The sequence below is a fragment of the Ascaphus truei genome, chromosome 2 (assembly GCF_040206685.1).
Source record: "Ascaphus truei isolate aAscTru1 chromosome 2, aAscTru1.hap1, whole genome shotgun sequence".
NCBI lineage: Eukaryota > Metazoa > Chordata > Amphibia > Anura > Ascaphidae > Ascaphus > Ascaphus truei.
The window spans coordinates 486,436,482-486,460,903 of NC_134484.1; the positions used below are offsets into that span (position 1 = coordinate 486,436,482).

At 48.5% G+C, this 24,422-nt stretch overlaps 1 protein-coding gene across 1 annotated transcript in view; it reads left to right on the forward strand.

Moving 5' to 3' along the window:
* The window catches only part of LOC142488425 (uncharacterized), an 83,834-nt gene that overhangs the window by 34,520 nt on the left and 24,892 nt on the right, over nucleotides 1-24,422 (forward strand). Inside the window, 2 exon segments of the mRNA XM_075588926.1 lie at nucleotides 8,956-9,436; nucleotides 14,110-14,223. Of these exon segments, the coding sequence (XP_075445041.1) occupies nucleotides 9,418-9,436; nucleotides 14,110-14,223 (133 nt within the window). The 5' untranslated portion in view covers nucleotides 8,956-9,417.

Below are 24,422 nucleotides of genomic sequence, written 5' to 3' on the forward strand. Positions count from 1 at the left end.
CGGGGCAGGGGTGACTGACTGACCGGGGCAGGGGTGACTGACTGACCAGGGCAGGGGTGACTGATTGACCGGGGCAGGGGTGACTGACTGATTGGGGGGGGGGGGAGGTACCTCTGGTGTCACACATACTCCCATACACACATACACATTCTCCTATATATATACATACACACACACACACACACACACACACACACACACACACTCCCACATACACACACTCCCACATACATACACACACTCCCACATACATACACACACTCCCACATACATACACACACTCCCACATACATACACACACTCCCACATACATACACACACTCCCACATACATACACACACTCCCACATACATACACACACTCCCACATACATACACATACTCCCACACACATACACACACACACACACATATATACACACACACACACACATATATACACACCTATATACACACACACAGGCCGCGACCAGCACCACCACGCTCCCCCGCCCATCTCCTGCTCCGCTCCCACATGAGGGGGCTTCCCCCGCTCCCATCACCCGGCGCGCTCTCTGACGCGGGACCGGGGGGAAGCGGGGACATGAGGGGGCATCCCCCGCTCCCATCACCCGGCGCGCTCTCTGACGCGGGACCGGGGGGAAGCGGGGACATGAGGGGGCATCCCCTGCTCCCATCACCCGGCGCGCTCTCTGACGCGGGACCGGGGAGAAGCGGGGACGGAAGCGGGGACATGAGGGGGCATCCCCCGCTCCCATCACCTGACGCGCTCTCTGACGCGGGACCGGGGGGAAGCGGGGACATGAGGGGGCATCCCCCGCTCCCATCACCCGGCGCGCTCTCTGACACGGGACTGGGGGGAAGCGGGGACATGAGGGGGCATCCCCCGCTCCCATCACCCGCTCACATCACCCGGCGCGCTCTCTGACACGGGACCGGGGGGGAAGCGGGGGGGGGAGGGAACGGGGACATGAGGGGGCATCCCCCGCTCCCACCACCCGCTGCGCTCTCTGACACGGGACCGGGGGGGAAGCGGGGGGGGGGGGAACAGGGACATGAGGGGGCATCCCCCGCTCCCATCACCCGCCGCGCTCTCTGACACGGGACCGGGGGGGAAGCAGGGGGGGGGAACGGGGACACGAGGGGGCATCCCCCGCTCCCATCACCATAACTGCGGGCAGCAGGAGCACCGGAGAGGGGAGGGAGGTGGAGGAAGGCACAGATAATACTTACTGTGTCCTCCATCCTCCATGGGAAAAAAATGGCCGCTCGTTGGGGGCTGGCTCATATAGAGCCTGGCCGCGCGCCCACAAAGCCTGGGAGCGCGCGCCAATCATCTGTCAGGTAGGGGGAGTTTTTTTTTTTTTTTTCAGCCAGCGCGAGCAGGGAAATTTCAGCGCGAGCAGGGAAAATTTAAAAAACAAAACACGTGTGCTGCTTGGGCCAATAGTTACTCGCCTGGGGGTTAAATCCACCCGCCCCGGGCGAGTAAATGTATAGGATTGTCGAACACTGTATATATATATATATATATATATATATATATATATATATAGGAACACAGAGAGAGATGGGGGAGCACAGTGTGAGGGAAGGTAGTTTAAAAGTGTATTTTCCTTCCGATGAAGGTCAAATGTGATGTAGAACACCTCTATTTAGCCTTCAGTCTATGAAGTGAGTTTCTAGGGTGATGAGCGTACATAAGATAAATGTAAAAGTAAAAAGATAACTCACACGGCCTTGTGTGAGTTCTATCTCATCAAGGTTTCTTTAACTGTTCGGTCTTCCCTTTGAGATGCAGGTCCTTCTTCTTGCCTTCGCTCCTCGCTGTCTTTCAGATGTTCCCCGTGAGATGCAGATCCTTCTTCTTGCCTTCGCTCCTCGCTGTCTTTCAGATGTTCCCCGTGAGATGCGTGGCTCGTTCACAGTCGTTTTTCTCATAGAAATGAAAATGCCGTTAGATATGCACACAAGAAAACTGGCTGCAATGCAGGGGGAGACTGTGAGATAGTACACTGTATTTTCCCACTCTAGTGATAATATCTCACTCACACGGCCTAATGGGAGTGTTTTCCTGTAGCGATGTCCCTCTAGTCAGGGATTGTGAATAGGAACAGGAGATACGTCTAAAGGTCACCTGATAAGTTAGGTGGAAGGAGGGATTCGGAAGGGGTAAATAAGCCAAATACTCACACGAGCCAGTGTGAGTACACACTTGTAAAAGTTTTTTTTAGGCTCCTGGATCCTATGGTGGAAATTTTCTGTGTGCTAGTGTGGGGGATATATAGAGACTATAGGACAATGAAGTTAATATAAAGTGTACTTTAATGGAAAAAATGTGGTAAAACAAAAAACAATAGCAATAAAATACAATGAAAGGCTAAAAACAAAGAAGCAGCTGATTTCTTCTAAAGGAACTGCAAGGGGAGTCAATGGGTGGTATGTGGTGAAAAGTCCGGATTGGGGGATGCCACGTCACCTCTGTCTCCTCTGTAATGGCTGTAGACTGTCCTGGATGCAGAGCAACGCGTTTCACCCTATACAAGGCTTCCTCAGGCTCAAAGTGTGTTCAATGGCTGAGTGCTGGCCGTTATATGTATCCTCCGACCAATCACTCTGTCCTCCTGGTACTTGAAAACCTCATCTTAGCGCGACAGGGCGCCGCCATCGTGATGTGTGCGCGCGCGTCCTGTGGGGAGTTCCTGATGTCTCCCTCGTGGTGTATTCAAGTGACGCCCTCGGCTCGTAGTTCCTCAGGTTAGTCACGCATGCGCATTTGCGCTGGTGTCCTAGCGCCAGGCTAATCCCTCTGTTCCCCTGGTGTTAGAGGACATGACGGAGCGTCGCCATCTTAGTGGATGCGCGCGCATCATGTGGGGAGTTACTGGTGCCTCACTCGTAGTGTCTACAAGGGGTGCCCTCCCTGTTCTCAGCTCATATTTCTTCAGAATTTTCGCGCATGCTCATTGCGCTAGTATCCTAACTGCTAGCTTTGGATACCCCCTAGTCTGTAATGCTTTCAATGTGGATGTTGTCCTTCATGTATTGATACATGAAAAAGTTCACTTAGTAATATAAGTGGACATAAATATGGTGGGAATATAGGCTTATAGTGTTTGATGATAATGAAATTATCCTGTGTAATGTCAATAGTTACTTAGTAGTGTGACCTAGCAAAGTATAATCCTAATGTCTCAAAGTACTATAAAATGGAATAGGGGAAAAATAATACTCGTTAATCTGTAACCAATGTATAATGACTAATGGCATATATAATTAAGAAGTGTGCAATGGTGATGTTAAAAAAGATAAAATTACGCTTGATGCAAAAAGAAAATATATTGAGCAAGTGTTTTCAACATGTTTCCCATTCATGGAGTCCATGAGATTGAAATGGGCACTGTGGGTCTCAAATGGTGTTTCTATAAAGAACAACAGATACAACTTTAATGAGTACATTGAAATAGGATCTATGAACTCACTATACAAAACTAACTATCCCCCCCTATTTAGCCAAATTAAGAGAGACCTAGAGACTTGGAATACATACCAGATTTCCTGGTTTGGCAGAATCGTCTCCGCTAAAATGAATATTCTTCCCCGCCTGTTTTCAAACCCTCCCAATCCCAATACCACTAGCCGAATTAAGAAATATACAAACGCAAATTATGCATTTTATATGGAAGCAACAAAAACCCAGAGTCCCGAGGTCCGTGCTCATGGCAGCAAAGACAAGAGGAGGACTGGGAGTGCCTGACGTGGTCAGATACTACCACGCGGCCCAGCTCAGACAGGCTGTGGTTTGGAACAATCCTCCGAGTTCGGCCTGCTGGCTGGAAATGGAGGCCAGCTACGTATCCCCTGTCCCCCTCCCAGTACTGTTATGGTCCCCAGAACACAAAGAAAAACTTCCCCAGAGATTTGAACTAGGAGCAATGAAATGCACGTGGTCTATTTGGTCCAAAAATAGAGGGAAATACGGCCTAACTTCACCCCCCTCCCAACTCACCCCCATACTTGGGAACCCTGAATTCCCTCCGGGGTGCTCCCAAGCCCAGATCGGTCTATTTCAAGACCTACATATTAGCACGGTTGCGGATCTGCTAGAGAATGATGAAGCTCTGTCCTTCCAAGAGCTCAAAAATAAACTAACAGCCCCCCATCTCCCCATTTTCGCATTCTTACAGATAAGGCATTTCCTTAGAGCTCTATCCCCGTCCTCAAAATTCCCCCCCCTGACCAAATTTGAGTCTCTCTGCCAAGTGAGAGAATATCAGAAAGGGCTAATCACAGCAATCTGCAGTATAATAGAAAACTCCCTGCCCTCACCCACACATGCCTATATGCAAAAATGTCTTGAGGACTGGGAGGACATCTGGGATGCAGCCCCTAAAACTTCAATTTGCTCAATTACAAAAGAAAACATATACAAAATACTATTTCAATGGTACTTGACCCCGAGTAGATTGAGCCAGATCTTCCCCGGCGCAACTGACCTGTGCTGGAGAGGATGTGGACAAAAGGGTGACATGGCCCACATCCTGAGATCCAGCAGTTCTGGTCCAGAGGACCCCCTGGACCCTCTGACATACGTGCTGGGCAGCCCAATAGAGGACCTCCCAGCCCCTGCGGCCAGGTTGACTTCTGCTATACTTAGATGCTCGGGGGCAGCGGCCTGGAAGCAACTGAAAGCACCTTCAAGGAGGACAGTAGTAAACAGAATAAATATAGTAATGAATATGGAAAAATTAACGGCCATGCTAAAACAAAAAATGCCACAATTCTATAATACCTGGGAGCCCTGGATCAGCTCTGGAACTCTACCCCCGGATTAGGCCCAATAGATGAATAATTTGCCAGCAAAAGAGTTGGAAAGAGTGAGAAGGGTTAACCCACCTCCCCCTAAAGTGGCGGCGAGAGAGGAGTGCTATTCCACTGCCCTCCCCCCCCCCCACCATTTTCTCCCCCTCTCCTGTCGTCCCCATCTATCACCCCGCCCTGAGTCTTCCCCAGCTCTTCTTTTCTTACCAAAAACCGAGAAAACGATTTATTGAGACTTTATACTCACCCCACAATCAAGTTCAGTTATCCTCAAATTGTTATGTACCATATCGATTGTAACCCCTGCCTGTAATTCTTTATATGTGTCTCCTGTAAAGGAAAAAAAGATTGAAAAAAAAACAGCACATTCCCTCAAAATCCTGACATCCATGCTCCTGTTTAAGCAAAAGATAATCAATTGCCGCACGATTTTCCAAAATTGCTTTGCATGTACCTTGTAAATCTATCATCAGTTCTTCTAGGGCCTGGGAGGTGTGATTTAACCCTTTGGCTACAGCACATGCCAGTTTATTTATAGTTCTCGCTGAATACACAGCCAATCCAGGTACTCCAACAAGGGAGACTGCTAGACTTAGAATTTCAACATTTGATAATAAAACTACATGTGGATTGCAATCTTCAGTAACTGAAGTAGTGGATCGCTTAACTTTGATGTGGGCCAGGTTCTACAGAGAACATCATTATCCCTAACCTGGTGAGAGTACATGGTCCCCCGGAGATGTTTCCTGGTATATATGTGTACGTAGTATTACCACAGGAAAACAACCATCCAACGGGAAGTTTAACAGAATATATGTGACTTGGTGTGTTTATTGTGTGATTACAGCTCATAGTGTTATTGACGTTAACACATCTATCTTCAGCTCGATTACACAATATTTGGGTCATATTGGTGGATGCTGAGGGTGTCAATTTTACTTGTTTACATTTGCCTATTTTTTCAGGATTACATGTCATTTGATAACATATGTCACCCTGTGTTATATTTTGGGTCGTAATTTGTGTCATATTAGCCCACTTTTCACCAATACACTGGGGACAGTCACGACAGTATTCATAGACAGAGAAATGCTGTCGCACATCATGATGTTCTGCCAAACTATCATTATTGCCTTTGCTAAACACTTTTAACAAAATCTCTACTGGTGTGGGTACTGCTATTAAACAGCTTGTGATTATGTCCGTTGTGCTGGTCATGTCGACTAAACAGAAATGTGACATATTCAGTACCTCAACAGCCAAATGTTTCCAGATATTAGTTTTGACTTCTGTCAGAAATGAAGCCATACGTTTGGAGCGTGTGTAATGTTTTTCTGGCAGATTAGGGACGTTAGACTGGACCTGTGGTACATGGGTTTCGCTTTCATCTTGTTCTCTGGAAAGGGGAGAAGAGATTTCACCTTCCCCAGAGAAAAAAGAGCTCTCTGGTGAACTGTGGTGAGGGCAGCTAACAGAGGTGCTAGTATTAACTAATTCTTTCACACATACAGTATGTGGTAAATAATGCATATCAGTAATGTAAATATGCTAAATACAGCAAGAAAGTGTATACAGTTGAGCCGATTCTTCTGAAATCGTGTCTCTACTCCTTCACGGATTTGGAATCGTGTCTCTACTCCTTTGTTGACTTGATACGTGATGCGTGAATCCATTTTGATGATTCTTCAGTCAGCACGGCTGTACGAGTCACTGCTAGGATCGTGGTTGGAAGTCCGTAGGGAGGCTCTGTCATCCCTCCTTTGGCGGGAAGACGCTTGACCACTATCTTGTCTCCGGGCTGGAAAGGATGTGTCGGCTTATCTGAAGGGAGTGGAAGAGAAGAAGAAACATCACCATAGATGCCATCCAATTTCTGTATCAAGTGATACACATAATTCTCTTGAATTTGTTCTAGGTCTCCAACTTCCTTCGGGCAATACGTACCATGAGCCCAGGGAGTTGGAAACGGCCGCCCCATTAAAATTTCAAATGGTGACAATTTGGTAGTACTATTCAGGGTCATTCTGATTTCTGCAAGGACTGTGGGAAGGACATTTGGCCATCTTGAAAGGTACCATTTGTTCCCTTACGCAGTTTATCCTTGATCGTGCGATTGGTCCTTTCTACCTGACCTAAAGATTGTGGGTGGTATGGTATGTGAAACTTCCAATCTATAGCGAGAGTCTTAGCAACTCCTTGAGTCACCTGGGATGTGAAATGTGTTCCACTATCACTATTTATTTGAAGAGGGCATCCCCACTGGGGAATGATCTCTTTACAAAGTATTTTTACAACGGTCTTTGAGCTTTCGTTCGTTGTAGGAAATGCCTCAACCCATTTGCTAAATTGATCTACCATTACCAGTAGGTATCTCAGTTTTCCTGCAGCTGTTGGCATGTGTGAAATTAATCTGTATTTGCTCCATTGGGCCACTAGGTGGCGGTAGATGTTCATGTTTTGCGGGTCGTGTGCCCTGTGTGTTGTTTCTAATACATGTTGGACATCTGGCTAATTGTGTCTCGACTACCTGATCAATGTCTCTTACTAAAAACAATTCCTTAATCTGATCACCTGTAGCTTTCTTTCCCTTATGCCCAATTCCATGAAAATATGAGATTAAAATAGGGCAATACCCTAAGGCAACAGATGATGAAATGAATATTTTATATGTACAATCTTTACTTAATGGTTTATGCGAACAACATAGGCAGATTGTTTACATGACAGTAACTGGATGGCAAACAATGACACCTGAGAAAATAGTAGGTGACCTCCATTACCCCCACCACCTCCCCCACCTGCCACTATAATGCATGCTCATGATGGCTCACTGCAGACTTATAGAGGCAATAATAATAATAATTACAGAAGCAGGGGAGGACAGAATAGAGGAAGGGGAAGGGGACAGCAAGGGAATAACCAGCGCAAACCAGGTGTTTGTTTTAATTGTGGGAAACCAGGACACTGGAGAAATGAATTTTGGGCCCCTTCTCAGGGTAACAACCAACAACAAAATCAGCAGCAGGATTATCAGAGTCAGGGAAATAACAGGCAAAATCAGGGCTATGGTCAGCAGAGCCATGGTAATAATCTCCAGCAGAATACCCAGAGGCAACATCAGAATCACAATTATCAGGGGCAAAATGTTTCCAGCCCTCAGTATAATGTTGCGTGGAACCAAGAGATGCCCTATAGCCAATAGGGATGCCCGAGGACAGAAACCCTTGTCTGCCCACAAGCCTCTGCGTCTAATGGTTGGTTAGATAATAATATCACTATTATCAATTATATATATTTTGCAGCAAGGGATTCTGGGAAATTACATGCAAATGAGCACACACTTTTGTCAAGTCCATTATTACATGGAAAACCCTTAAGCCAATGCTTGCTGCTTTAAACACAGCTTTTAAACATAGCCTGGGATGAGATGCAAAGCCAATAAACCCACTCACAGACTGTCTTATTGTGTTTACAATACTTGTATTATACGTGTGGATACGTTCCACAGATATAGCACAGAGAATAGTGCTTTTGATTCAGTATCAGAATATAATTATTCCTCTAGAAATTATCTGGGTCGGGAAGCAGTGATCCCGTCATAATAGGACGGGCTTATAAGGGTGTGAGCAGGTCAGAAGTCTGTGTCCTACCTTCAGATGGGCAGAGCCTATTCCCTCATGTCATGTGCTGACATTGAGAGACCAGGGGAAAATAAATAATCAGTGAGTAAAATGTCAGTGTTTCCCCAGGCATTCCTTTATATAAGAATGTCCTGCCAGGTACAAATGAGCCGAATGTGGGAAACTGGAGGTGATCGAGGAACAAATTAATGAAGGTGTGAGGGATCAAACCCCCCTATTTATTATGGTGGGGTAAGGTGAGGGGAAGTTACTGCACTGGTTCCTCTGCATTACCCACTTCTCACCGTATGAAATAGGAAAGTGAGACTGTGTCAGTATGGAGCAGAACTGCTGGACCTGAGAGAGTATCGGGAGCATTTATCAAAGTCTCACTCATGTACAGTATCTGCTTTTTATTCATACTATGGAACATTACAGTATGTTACTATGTTACACTATGAGGACTTTACTGGTCTTTTGGCTGCTAATCTCCCACTCTCTTTATACTTTTCTAGATGGTTATGTTGTGACACAATCCTGAGTCATTAAAGTTTTGCACCTCCAGAGCAGCACTGTCCACTGCCAGCACCTCCCAGAGGACCACTGCCAGCACCTCCAGAGCAGCACTGTTCACTGCAAGCACCTCCAGAGCAGCACTGCCCACTGCCAGCACCTCCCAGAGGACCACTGCCCACTGCCAGCACCTCCAGAGCAGCACTGCCCACTGCCAGCACCTCCAAAACCGCACTGCCCACTGCCAGCACCTCCTAGAGCAGCACTGCCCACTACCAGCACCTCCCAGAGCAGTGCTGCCCACTGCCAGCACCTCCAAGAGCAGCACTGCCCACTCCCAGCACCTCCCAGAGCAGCACTGCCCACTGCCAGCACCTCCAGAGCAGCGCTGCCGACTGCCAGCACCTCCAGAGCAGCACTGCCCACTGCCAGCACCTCCCAGAGCAGCACTGCCCACTGCCAGCATGGATCCACGCTTGTTAAGTGAGTAGAGGAGATATTTTAGTGTCTTTGGAATATGTAAGGAGGGAATATCTGATTATTTGGCAGTTATGCGAGTCAAACACCCAAACTAATCTTGTTTTCTTATAGAACCACCAGCAGGTAAGAAGATAATATATCTTCACCTCTGTCATTTTCTGCCAGAAGGGCTAAAAAAGCTGTGTGTGCTGTGCACGCCCATAGTAAGTGAAACGTCTTTGACTTTTGTCACAGAAATTGTATTTATCATGGTGATGTTTTTAATTAAAAATCAAAACACAATTTCAGTTCCAAAACACAAAGAAGTTTGACTGCGTGTTTTCGCTATTTGCACGTCTATATTTATAGTAACTGAATTCCTTGGGTGTGTGTGTGTCTATTTCTGTGTGTGTGGTGTGTATGTCTCTCTCTGTGTCCTGCCCCCTCTCCTGACTCTCTCCCCACGGCGGAGCTGCGGACACGGGGGGGCTCTGTCTGAGTCTCCCCCCTGGCAGAGCTGCGGGCTGTGTGGCCTGCGGCAGCCAGTTCCCCCGCGGAGGTATGTGTGTCAGTCAGGGTATATGTGTGTCAGTCAGTGTATGTGTGTGTGTGTCAGTCAGGGTATATGTGTGTCAGTCAGTGTATGTGTGTGTGTGTCAGTCAGGGTATATGCGTGCCAGTCAGTGTGTGTATGTGTGTGTGTTTGTCAGTCAGTGTGTGTGTCTTTCTCTCTGTGTGTGGTATGTCTTTCTCTGTCTTTGTCCTCCCCCACTCCCGGCGGAGCTGCGGACACGGGGGGGCTCTGTCTGAGTCTCCCCCTTGGCAGAGCTGCGGGTTGTGTGTCCTGCGGCAGCCAGTTCCCCTGCGGAGGTATGTGTGTCAGTCAGTGTGTGTGTGTGTCAGTCAGTGTATGTGTGTCAGTCAGTGTGTGTGTGTGTGTGTGTGTCAGTCAGGGTATATGTGTGTCAGTCAGTGTATGTGTGTGTGTGTCAGTCAGGGTATATGCGTGCCAGTCAGTGTGTGTGTCAGTCAGTGTGTGTATGTGTGTGTGTTTGTCAGTCAGTGTGTGTGTCTTTCTCTCTGTGTGTGGTATGTCTTTCTCTGTCTTTGTCCTCCCCCCACCCCGGCGGAGCTGCGGACACGGGGAAGCTCTGTCTGAGTCTCCCCCCTGGCAGAGCTGCAGGCTGTGTGTCCTGCCAGTTCCCCTGCAGAGGTATGTGTGTCAGTCAGGGTATATGTGTGTGTCAGTTAGTTTGTGTTTGTGTGTGTGTGTCAGTCAGTGTGTGTGTGTGTGTGTGTCAGTCAGTGTGTGTGTGTGTCAGTCACTGACTGTGTGTGTGTTATGTCTTTCTCTGTCTTTGTCCTCCCCCACTCCTGGCGGAGCTGCGGACACGGGGGGGCTCTGTCTGAGTCTCCCCCTTGGCAGAGCTGCGGGTTGTGTGTCCTGCGGCAGCCAGTTCCCCTGCGGAGGTATGTGTGTCAGTCAGTGTGTGTGTGTGTCAGTCAGGGTATATGTGTGTCACTCAGTGTATGTATGTGTGTGTCAGTCAGGGTATATGCGTGCCAGTCAGTGTGTGTGTCAGTCAGTGTGTGTATGTGTGTGTGTTTGTCAGTCAGTGTGTGTGTCTTTCTCTCTGTGTGTGGTATGTCTTTCTCTGTCTTTGTCCTCCCCTCACCCCGGCGGAGCTGCGGACACGGGGAAGCTCTGTCTGAGTCTCCCCCCTGGCAGAGCTGCGGGCTGGGCTGTGGGCTGGGCTGTGTGTCCTGCCAGTTCCACTGCAGAGGTATGTGTGTCAGTCAGGGTATATGTGTGTGTCAGTTAGTTTGTGTTTGTGTGTGTGTCAGTCAGTGTGTGTCAGTCAGTGTGTGTGTGTGTGTGTGTGTGTGTGTGTGTGTGTCAGTCAGTGTGTGTGTGTGTGTGTGTCAGTCACTGACTGTGTGTGTGTTATGTCTTTCTCTGTCTGTGTCCTCCCCCCACCCCGGTAACGCGCGTGGGGCACTCTGCCCTCTTCCTCCCCACCCTCTGGTGGTGCTGCGGGGGACATAGCACACTCACCCACCCCTCCCCCCCCAGCAGGAGGCGACAGGGCACGTTATCACACGTGTGTGCGTGCTCACTCATCACGCTTCCTTCATCCCTCCCTCCCTCGGGCGGTGCTGCGTTGGTACGCTGCACACTCAACCCTCACCTCCCCCCTGTTACCGGAGCAGGAGCCGTGAGAGGCGACAGGGGCACGGTAACGTGTGTGCGTGCGCATGCGAACACCACCAGACAGTTATGTGGCGAATGTGGGCATGGAGGTAAGTGTTTGCCTCATCTGCCAGCACAGATGTAACTTGTGCCTTCCAACGGTGCCGCGGACGTGTGGGGGCAACGGCGCCGCTGCCAGTCGCTTCTACGCATGCGTGCCGTCCGGCAGCGTCACCATGACTACTGTGCATGCGCCGCATGTGTCAGCGGCCGTGTGGGGGAGCGACGGCAGTTAGGAGCGGCGGCGGCATGTAACAGCGGGTGAGTGCTGGGGGAGCGGCAGCCTTTACATGACGTCATTTCCGTTTCATATTTCCGTCTCCATCTCTCCAGTTTTGTCCCATCACAATTTCACTTCAATAATACATTTCTAATTTAAAAAAAATTTGTCTAAGGTTATACTGTATTGGGAATATTATTGTTATTGCACTGGGAAATATTGAGACTAGATAGGGATATAGAAAAATTTATCATGGATCGACCCAGGATGGTTTTTAGAAGAGCCAAAACCATCGGTAACAGAGTCTCCCCCAGTCTCTTTGATCCTGATAGACAGAAAAATTTGAATAAAGTTAAGGGCTTCTTCAGTTGTGGAAATTGTAAGATGTGCAAGTATGCCTATCCAATCAAACATGTAAAAGATGCCAATACGAAGAAAAATCACAACTTGTCTTCATTTATGACATGTAATACTAAATTTGTTGTATATGTACTCAGGTGCGAATGTGGCTGTTCTTATGTGGGTAGGACGATACGTCCACTAAAAGAGAGAATTACAGAACATGTAAGAACTATTCTCAACAAAGATGATAGATACCCAGTGGCACGCCACTTTTTACAATGTCAATCTGGTTCCATCAAAGGTTTCAAGTTCAGTGCGATAGAACACATACGACTTCATGTTAGGCGGGGAGATAGGGAGTCACTTTTGAATAAAAGAGAGATGTTCTGGATTTATGCCCTTGGGTCTCTGGCACCCAGGGGCATAAATCTGGACTGGGAACTCAAACACTTTCTTACATAGTTTATCTAGGTTCCCAGATGTTAACAAAGGTTTTTGTACATAGTCACCAAGTACTTTGTTTCTATATATTATCATTCATAAGTGAATCCTCTGTCATTCCCTGTCATCATTGATTTGTTATTTCTCCTACTTTTCCTCCCCCTCCCTTTGCATCTCCCTCCCCCCCTCCCCTTTGTTGTCTCTCCCTAACCCCCCCCCTTCCCCCCCCCTGTCTTGTCTTTTCCTTTTCCTTCCCCTCCCCCCCTCCCAATCCCCATCCCCTCCTTTCCCACTCCCCACCCCCCCCCCCCCATTTTTCCTTTCATCCTTTCCTTTTCCCATTGTCCCATTTTTCACATGTTAGTAAGATCGATATTTATGTCTTTATTAGTTGTACATATCAGCTTGTAACTTATTATGTTCTGATCCATATTCGATTTTCAAATAATGTGTCTAGATGTTTATTTGATCTATACAGCAAATATTTCATTCACAAATGTAGGGGGTGTTAGGTTATATTCTGACATAATGTGGTTTATGAATATACAGTATAAGTAAATTATTGACAAAATGATTTATCTAGTGAGAACTCTAAGATATTAATTCATATATATATATGACTATCTGCCTATGATTTGTGGTCCACTTGACATATATATTTAGCAAATACCAGTTATGTTTGTCTAGTTCAACAAACAGTCATGACACTAATATTGTAACTATATATTCATGATATGTTGTCCAACATATAATTTATAGACAGCCACTCCATTTTTATTGTTGGTTTTTATCCGTGTTTTTAATTTTATGTCATATTGTATTCTAGTTTTGATTATTGCACACTGTGTTATGTATTTTTCCTTTGCTGACATGTCTCTTTCAGGTAGTTCCCGGTCCCACGGCTCACAGGGGGGCGAGATCTCAGCGAGGCTGCTCATTGGTGTTGATCCTAGCCAATGGGTGGTCCCTCTGACTAACTCGCGCGATTTTTCGGCGCGCTGACGTCATCTCCGAGGGCAGGGGATTCCTTAAGTAACAGACATGCGCATAGACGCGGATGCACTTTTTGATAAGGGGAAGCTATTTCCCGAAACGCGTCAAAGTGAATATGTACTTTTTGACCACTTAATAAATTACTTTTCAACACCACTGGATGCAGCCCCCTTCCTCCTTCTCTGATTTGGCAGTGCTCCGTCTGTGCCCCTCCTGGGACTACCTTTCTGCTTATTGTTATTGAGGTTTGAACATTGGTAGCTCCAAAATGTTTTTTCAGCACTTGGGGGTAAAAACTTCTTCAGCACTCAAAGGGTTAATAACAAAGTAAAATCAATCACTTCACCCCTCCCCTTAGGAAATAGTATAGCGTATTTCTGTATTCTGATATCACAAGAAGAGCCCCCACTCCCAGCTTTACATGATGGATTTCCCTTTTCTTATTGCCAGGTTTCCCAGTGGTTGTACCGGAGAGTTTAGAGATTAAATCGGAGAAAGAAGAGACGAACACAGAGGAACATCTGACCCCAATAAAGAGTGAAACTGTTCCATTTCCTGTCTCTGGTGAGTACCTTTTCCCCTTTGTCTGCATAAAGGGATGTTATCTTGTTACAAGGAGCATGATCACAATTAGTGAATGTTCATGGTTAATTGCCTCTCATAGGAAGTTCCCAGGCCTGCTGGGTGTTCTGGGACAAGCCACATGCAGCAGAGTTAGAAGTGCAATATGGCTCTCAAACACGTATAAAGGTTGGAGATGCAGAGTTATGGGTATCTGACCTTTAATATATGCGATAAAACGCATTTGGGAAAACAAATTCAAGGGACCCTTCCCTAACTAACCTGGTTCCCCAGCTTAGTCAATACCCTCCATTTAGGGTCATTAGATATGCAATAATAGCCACAGTCTTTAGACATAGCTTAACTGATAGATGGGGACAGCGTCCCAAGAGTTCAGGCAATTCTTCCGGACAGTGAAGGTCATGGTGAGGGCGCCCTCCCCGAACTGGATACAGGGGAGCAGCGTGCCCCCAGCCTCCAGGCTCTAGAAGAGAAAATGAAGCAGCAAACCTAGCTGCCATAAATACCTGTTCCTTAATTAGGATAGCAGGTGAGGGAGAACTAGATGATTAAACTGACCAGTTTTCATCCCTCTGTATTCAGCCTGTAGGACGATAGTTGTGGCGCGTATACACCAATAATTTTCTCTTTCCCTTCTTCCTTGGATAAGAGCTTTGCAGTGCTTCTGAATAATTTGAATGCTTTTCTCCCTTTTCAATATGTTTAGTCCACTTGTGAGAGAATCCTGTTCCTTGCGTACATCTCGCAATTCTGCTCTCAGAGCCTCCATCTCTTCCTGGCGCTGGCTCTCGGTGTGCATGAACGCATCCCTCATTACGTTTAGGAACTCTGCCTTCATTACGTCTAAGGCCTCTACAAATCCTGTTGCTAGGGTCCCATCAGCTTGACTTTCCCAGTTTTCTTTCTCCTGGTCATCCCGACTGTTGGGGATGGAGCAGCGTCTCTGCTCCTCAAGCTCTTGCTTCAGTTTCTGGACCTTCTCGTGCTCCCTCTCATACTGCTCTGCGGGGCCACACTGGGAACTCAGACGCTCATTCCTGAAAGGACACCACTTTGTGTGGTCAGACACATGACACATTAAACACATTTTTCCTCAATTTTTGCACTTTTAGGTGTATTCTTCATCCTGACCTCTGGAGGTGCTATTGCGTCAATACTTTTCACACTTTTCCCTGTGTAAGCTGGATGCAGAACTGGTAGTCATACACAGTAGGACAGACTTTACTCACCGAGTTTGTACTTTACTTCGGCTGGGCGGCCATTTTAAACCCCCGCATTTATTTGCAAACCCACAGAGATTAGTGTCAACCCACATTCTCCACTATAAGTGACAAACGCCAGCCTTGCGTAGCGCTGACGTCTGTCTGGGCTCTTACCGACAGTCTTCTAGGGTTTATTTAGAAAAAACACAAGAATAAGAGGTAGCAGTATAGTGCGTAACTCCAGGCTTCTGCCTGTTTTATTTCGTCCCAGTAGGGGACTGCCGATTCAATAGATACATGTTGGAGGCACTCAGCCATTAACCTTCAGCAGTTTACTCATATTAGTGTCTCAACTCTATGCCCAGGACATACTTGAAAACGAGAGGTAACTCTCAATGTATTACTTCCTGGTAAAATGTTTTATAAATAAATATTAAATAAGTGACACTAAACATTTCAAACACCGTCACTTTAAGAAACCATAAAAGTAACACCTATCTCTCTTTTTTAGGGATCTAACTATACAGTAGTATCAGCCTCTCTAACAGTTGCTGGGCCAACTAACCTGGTACCCCAGCTTAAACAATACCCTCTCATTTAGGGTCACTAGATACACAATAATATCCATTCTTTAGACATAGCTTAACTGATAGATGGGGACAGCGTCCCAAGAGTCCAGGCAATTCTTCCAGACAGTGAAAGTGATGGGGGCGTCCTCCCCGAACTGGATACAGGGGAGCAGCGTGCCCCCAGCCTCCAGGCTCTAGAAGAGAGAACGAAGCAGTACGGCTAGCTGCTATATTATACCAATATCAGGAGGTGAAATAACAAGAAGCGTCCACTCCCAGGTTTACATGATGGATTTTCCTTTTCTTGTTGCCAGGTTTCCCAGTGGTCATCCTGGAGATTAAAGAGTAAGGCTAAGGCCCATTGTGGCTAGCATTGGATCTTTGGGAGTTGGTTTGTCACGATATGTTGATGGTTTATTACCATCCTTTTTGAGAGACTCTACAGATCTGTTATGTGCTATAAAAGCTGTTAAATGGCATAAGAACTATAGATGGGTTACGATGGACGTTATGTCGTTATACTCCATCATTGATCATGACCAGGGTATTAAGGCTACTCAATTTTCCCTTCAGTCCTCCTCATTATCTATTTCACTTCGCACTTTTCTTTTAGATTCCATTACATTTTTATTGACTCACAATTATTTTTTAAATATATATATATATTTTGATTGATTCACAGTTTTACTTGCAGACACGGGGTACGGCTATGGGTACATCCTTTGCCCCATCGTATGCTAATCTTTTTATGGGTCTCTGGGAATCCACATTTATTTTTGGTCATTCTAATCCTTTTCGGCATCATATTATTTTTTTACAAACGTTATATTAATGACCTGATTATGATTTGGGAAGGGGATTCACATTCACTGGACACTTTCATTAATCCACTTAATTCCAATATGTTGAATCTTAACTTTACTTACAGAAGCGACACAATTTATTCTAACTCGGCTAGCTCCGCAAATTTCTGATTATCCCGGTTATGTGCGGTTTTGTGTCTTTTTCGCCCGGGGTGAATTGCGTTATTTTCGCGGCTGTAATTTAAGCAAGCAATACCTATGAGGGTCCAGTCCTACTCACCCTATAGCCAACATGATTCGCGACCACCTCACTCGAGGACCCCCTCCCTCGTTTATCCAACTCCTGCAGCAAGTCAAAGAGCACAAGACGCATCTGATGCTTCACTCCCCCCCGAAGGCTAAGGCCAGCAGCAGCACTAAACCAAAAGGAAGTGCTGAGAAGAAGGAGGAACCACCAGACAAACCAGGCCCCGAAAGGCCGAAATACGCTGGACGGACCTCGCCTCCGTATGACCGCCGTACCACCCCCTGGGATAGGTCCTGCTACAAATGCGGAAAGAAAGGACACATCTCCTACGACTGTCGGATGGGCGAATCTCGTCACCGGAGCCCGTCGCCCAAGAAGTTCACACCCCAGGCCATGGTTTGCGGGGTGTATGCGGCCGGTCCAGAAACTCCGAGGCCCCGGAAGAGGGTAACCGCGTGGGACCGGTAGCATTGATCCGGGTGTTAGTGGACGGTATATACTCCTCCGCCCTACTAGACACGGGGTCTCAAGTCACCATCATATATCGGGGATTCTAATCAACATCTCCAAAAGCGGCCTCTGAGACCAGCCGAGCATATCAAAGTACGAGGCCTAAGTAATGACGACTACCCCATTGACGGCCTGGTGACTGTGGACCTGGAGATACAACAGCTCAACCCCATGAAGGTGGACGCCTTAGTGTGCCCCGAACCCAAAGATACACCTAAGTACCAGATCATTCTCGGTACGAATGCTGACATTGTGCAAGCCATCATCCGGGCCTACTTACACGAAGCTAACTAACTACCCATGTCCAGCCTATAGTTGCAGCTGGTTCAGGTAGATCCAGCTCCTCCTCAATCCCCCTCGGACGACTACGGACTGCTGTTCTGCGGGCGGGGAGGGTTAACCAACCTCTTACCAGGAGAGACGCAGAGGATACCCGCCTAGTGTGCCTACGCTGAACGATTAGACGAGGAGCAGCAGTTTTCTTTAAAAAGCACCCCAGAAGAAGATGTCCGCCGAGGATATCGCCTAGTACCGGAATTCCAGAATTGGCCCGCCGCCATTCCCCGTCGAATTTTTGTGATGGTACAGAATCTGTCGCCCTTCCCCATGGCCATTGATGCGGGCCAAAGAATAGGGAGAATTTATCCCGTCAGCTCGGTGGATGAAGCCGTGCAGGTAAAGACGACCAGTGTGGATGATCCCGGAGCGCCATTAGACTTTGACTTTGGCTCATCCGGACTGTCGGAGGCCTGGAAGGAACGATTACGAGTACAGTTAGAAGAAAGACGCTCAGTGTTCTCTATCAGAGAGATTGATGTGGGGTGTAGTCGCAATGCCCAACACACCATTCGGATGACTGATACAAAACCCTTTTGGGAGCGTTCCCGTCGGCTCGCCCCTAGGGATGTAGAGGATGTACGGGCTGCTATCAATGAAATGGAAGAAGCCGGGATTGTCACGAAGTCATGAAGCCCTTACTCCTCCCCCATAGTGGTCGTGCGAAAGAAGAATGGGACGGTGAGATTATTTGTTGATTATCGGACTCTGAACAATTGAACGGTACCGGACCAGTATAATCTTCCCCGCATAGAAGAAATCCTGGATACCCTCCACAGGAGTCAATGGTTCAGTGTACTGGACCTTCAGTCTGGGTATTACCAAGTTTCCATGAGCCCCGAGGATCAAGAGAAGACGGCGTTCGTTTGCCCACTAGGGTTCTATCAATTCACCCGTATGCCCCAAGGCATATGTGGGGCGCCTGCCATCTTCCAGCGGCTAATGGAAAAGACTCTAGGGGACCTGAACCCCCGCGAATGCCTCGTGTATTTAGATGACATCATAGTTTTCGGGAAAACCCTGGAAGATCATGAGGCTCGACTATTGAAGGTACTTGACAGATTAGCACAGGAAGGGCTCAAACTCTCCTTGGATAAATGCCGTTTCTGCAGGACATCGGTGACTTACGTGGGACACATAGTGTCCGGCGAGGGAATTGCCACGGACCCCGCCAAAATAGAAGCTGTCGTCAACTGGCCCCGCCCTGACAATGTGGGAGAGTTGCGGTCGTTCCTGGGGTTATGCGGCTACTATCATAGATTTGTGGAGGGGTACTCCCGCCGGGCCAAAGCCCTAAACGACCTCCTCAAAATCTATCCGGCGGACACGGGCCGGAAGGCTACCCTTGCCCGACAGCCCTTCGGGGACAAATGGACACCCGAGTGTGAACGAGCTTTTATGGATCTGAAACAGAGTCTGACTGCGGCTCCCGTGCTGGCCTATGCCAACCCTAAACAACCATATATATTACATGTGGATGCTAGCCTGAGCGGCCTAGGAGCAGTGTTGCATCAAAAATATCCAGAGGGATTACGACCCGTCGCGTATATCAGCTGCAGTCTTACTGCCAGCGAGCAGAATTACCCAGTGCACAAACTCGAGTTCTTGGCCCTTAAGTGGGCCATTGTGGACAAACTTCGGGACTACCTGTACGGTGTGTCGTTCGAGGTGCGGACCGACAATAATCCCCTCACCTACATCATGACCTCCACCAAACTCGATGCGGCCGGCCATCGCTGGCTGGCCGCGCTATTCAATTACAATTTCACCTTGAAATACAAGCCGGGCCCCCTGAACATTGGAGCGGACGCCCTGTCTAGGTGAACAGGGTTGCCCAGTACCCCCGTCGAAGATCAGTGGGAAGAAATTCCGGGACCCGGAATAAGGGCCCTATGTTGCACAGCTGCCATAGTCAATGACTAAGTAGCGTTCTCTGAATTACGAGTGGCCGACTCCCTAGGGTGTACCTCAAACGCTATACCCGAAGCCTATCGAGACCCCAGTGGCATGCATGTTACCGCAGACAAGATCATAGCCTTTAAAGATATGGTACGATACCAAGAACAAGACCCGGTCGCAGAGGCCATTCGTTATGCTATCCGACATAATCGCCCGGCTCTCCTCCTACAGGCTCCGGGGGATGTAGGAAGTATACTGATGCGGGAAGCTGACAAATTCAAAATGCAAGACAATTTGCTATACCGAGTGGTAGAGTACCATAATCACCCGAATAGACGACAATTAGTGCTACCAAAAAGACTACAGTACTTAGTGCTGAAGGCTCTACACGACGAACATGGTCATTTGGGGGTAGACAAGACTTTTGCGAGATAGGTTTTTCTGGCCAAAAATGACAGAATCCGTAGAGCATCACTGTCGACGGTGTGTGCGGTGCATTCAGTGCAAGACCTTGCCCACTAGGGCTGCCCCAATGGGCCACTTAAAGAGTACGGGACCTATGGACTTAGTCTGTATGGACTTTCTGTGCATCGAACCTGATAGCCATGGCATAGGAAATGTGTTGGTCATTACGGATCATTACACCCGTTATGCCCAGGCCTTCCTGACCAAAGATCAAAAAGCCATTACGGTGGCCAAGGTGCTCTGGGAAAAGTATTTTATGCATTATGGGCTTCCTCAATGCCTCCACTCCGATCAAGGACGAGACTTCGAAAGCAAATTAATAAAAGAACTGCTGAACCTCTTACATATCAATAAGTCCCGTACTATGCCCTACCACCCCGAAGGGGATGCACTTCCGGAACGATTCAATCGTACCCTACTCGACATGTTAGACACCTTAACGGGAGTGGAAAAGACTGAATGGAGTACACGACACGATTCTACCGGGTTCTCGCCATACTTTCTCATGTTTGGCAGGGAAGCTAGGCTGCCTGTGGACATACGGTTGAGAGTCTCCACCGATGGAGTACATAATACTACACACTTCCGCTATGTGCAGAGATTGCAAGAGAATCTGCAACGGGCCTACCTACAAGCGGAAAGATCCACTGAAAAACTGAATGCCGGAAATAAAAGGCGGTATGATCATAAAGTGAAAAACAGAGACATTAAACCTGGCGATGCAGTGCTTCTCCGTAACCTGGGAGTACCAGGGAAACATAAATTGGCCGACAGATGGCGGGAGGAAGTGTACGAGGTAGCCTCTCAAATGCCCGGTTTCCGGTCTACCGCATCAAAGACTCGGAGGGCCGGGTGAAAACCTGGCATCGCAATCAATTGCTCCCTATTCCCAGAGTAGAGGAGGGAGATTTGGAGTGGCCGGCATCCCCCTTGGATGGAGAAATGTCATCAGAAGAAGAGTCAGGGAACTCCGATGTTCCGGAAGATCCACAAGAGGGAACCTCTCAAAGGGGCCCTCAACAGAGAGCACCTCCCGGCTGAGCTTCAGGTAAAGGGCTCAGGGAGCGCTCGCCCCAGGGGGTGGCTCCGGAAAATTCAGTACTGGACCTGCTGAGCCCATGCTTCGTAATAATTTATGACAATGTAGAGAGCGCAACCCCCACAAGGGAAGAACTCAAAGTACAAGACTCAGACAGTCACTCTCCCATGGGAGTGACCGAACAACCGTTAAGGCGGAGTCAGAGAAATGGGCAACCTCCAATGAGGATGGCCTACGATCAGGTTGGGGCACCCCACTATGAGGCTCAGCAGTGGGCTCGCAATCGAGTGCAATCAGTGATTGTGATGTTTAGCGAGATGTACAATCGGATTTAAGGAGGAATGTATATTAGGTATTTTCCATTATATAACGTTGTGCCAGTTAAAGTGTTGTCCAAGCGGGGACGTTGGAATCCACAGGGGGGAGGATGTAGCCTGGACCCCCTTCTCGCCCTTAATATTGTTGGGGGGGGTGGGTATGCGGCAGTAAGGAGCGCTCTGATACGGAGGCTCTGCGTCATGCAAGCCGCCATGTTATGGTTGGCACCAGTGCAGACCTAACCTAGCCAGAGGTTGCGCATGCGCAGGCAAGAGTAAGCAAAGCCCGCGAAGGAGGAGAGTTCCGATTGGAGGGAGGTAGCGAGATACGAGTCCCATCAGCCCCCGCGGGTCCCCGTGATAGAGCTGAGCCAATGGGTTGCGAAGTTAGAAGGAAAAGGAAGTGGTTGCGCGCACGTTGGTTCAGAGCTGGCTGGAGAGGAGAAGGAGCTTCGTGTGGGGAGGCCAACCGCCCCCTACGTAGGCCGCATGCCCCAGGCCCAGTTAGGCCCTGAGTCTCAGTAGAGACAAGCGGAGCTAGGGACTTGCCATAGTGAGGTTCTGGTTCCCTTCATTGCCATACTACCATCACCAGGACAGTTCTAAGTGGCGGGAGGATCTGGGCTCAGACCCCGCTAGCAAGCCGCAGCGTGTCCGGGTTGGATCGCCCTGATATCCACGGGTGACGTCATCTGCACCTCGCTGATCCTTTGTGAAGATTTGTAGCAGTACCGGGTACTGGAGTACCCGGCAGGTAATTCTCCAAGTGCACCAACGGTACCATCGTTCATTCAGGACACAGTGGCTGCGCAGTCACACACATACATATCACTGACTCACTTGAGGGTGGAAGGACTATTCCCCAGGGGAACTGGACACGGGGTGGGATCACCCGGTGGAGGGAGACGGGAGGGTGAGCGTTCAACGTTACGCTGATTATAGTGTCTCCTTTAGGGATGGACACCGGTTGATATATGTGTAAGACTATTGTCGTAAGTAAAGTTGATTGGTTAAGGTATATTGCTGTGTGTGTGTTGAAGGTATATAAGTCCTGCGAAGACCCACTTCCCCTCTGGCGGAAGCTGTCGCAAGTGGAGGCGCTGCACCAAGTTATAGGTATTGTGTGTACCCCAGGCTCTCCGTGGCAGAGGCTCAGACCCTGTGAGCCAACAGGTAATACAGCATATGATAGTGGCCTGTGTTCTATAGGAAACAGGGTTACACTACCAAAACCATCCTAGAAGCCTCAGTAGTCTCCAACATAGGCCCAATCACGTGGTTAGACCACGTCCCAATTACAGTGACCCTCTCAACCCCTTTTGTAAAATCTAGTTATTTCAATTGGAAATTTAACAATTCGTTACTGAACTACCCCGAGATTGAAAGAGAAATAAAGAAAGCACTCAGAGAGTATTTTGCCCTTAATACTGGTTCTGTCTCCTCCGACGGTGTTGTGGGAAGCCCATAAAGCAACAATCAGAGGAACCCTCATCTCCATTGCATCCCATAGAAAAAAGGCCAAAATAAAGTCTCATAAATGTAACGGGTTTTTCCCCATACAATCGCATATAATGTGTGTGTGCGGGGAACTCAGTGTTACCAGGTGTGGTGCGTTACCTGTTAGGCTCACAGGGGGCCTAAGCCTCCGCCACGGGGAGCCTGGGGCACGAATATTAATAATGAGAGTAACCTCGTACTCGGTGCAGTGCCTCCACCTGCGATGGCTCCCACTCGAGGGGGAGTGATCCTCGCAGGACAATATGTATTTAACACACAACAGCAGATATAATACAACCAATAACTTTACTTGCGGGCATATAATGTACATGCATATGATATCAACAGGTGTCCCTCCCTAGAGGAGACACTAACTACTGCGTCTCGCAGGACGCTACCACCTCATGCGCCACGGCAGACGCCAACAATCCCCAAACCCGCCACCGGGTGATCCCACCCCGTGTCCAGTCATCCCACACAATGTCCCACAGTCTAGAGAGAGAGGATATGGGTGACTGCGCAGTCACTATTAAAGCTAATAGGATTGTTGGTGCACTTGTAGATTTAGAGTACCTGCCGAGCACTCCAGTGCTCGGATCTGCAACTGGCTTCACAAAGGATCCGATGAGTGAAGACACCGGAACCACCATCCAGGGCAATCCCACCCGGATGACTGCTGCAGCCGCAGCGGAGGTCTGAGCCCAAACCTCAAGATGGAAACGCAGCGTTCGCTGTGTCCCTAACTGTCTCTGAATACTGATAAGGGGCAGGGTCCCTAACCTGGGGCCTGTCCCTACAATACTCCGCTACTGTGACTCAGGACTATCTGGGGCCTAGGGGGCTGCTGTAGGGGGCTGCTGGCCTAGTGCAGAGAGTCACTGACTCCTGCACTCTACCTCCTTCCCCTAGCTGCTCCGGTCACCAACTGCCAAACGTGCTGCAAGCCCGCAGAAATGTATCAATCTCCTTGCAGGGAGATGCTGCAGCCCTATTGGCTCCCTGGGGTCATGTGGCTCTGCCCCTGTGCACTCTGGGGGTGGACTACCCTTCCCTGCGCATGCGCGACCTGTCTGTGGCCTCCCGCGCTATCGGGCTCCTGCGCATGCGCAACAGTACTTGCGATGGCAGCTTCCTTCACGCGAGCCACCGGGACCCTCTCGACACGACCACGGCCCTAGCAACGGCCCGAACGCGTCCCCGGCAACCGGCCACTCGCGTCCCCGGCAACCGGCCCGCTCGCGTCCCCGGCAACCGGCCGCATGAAGGGAGAGACGCGCTGCTCGCGCCCGCACCGACA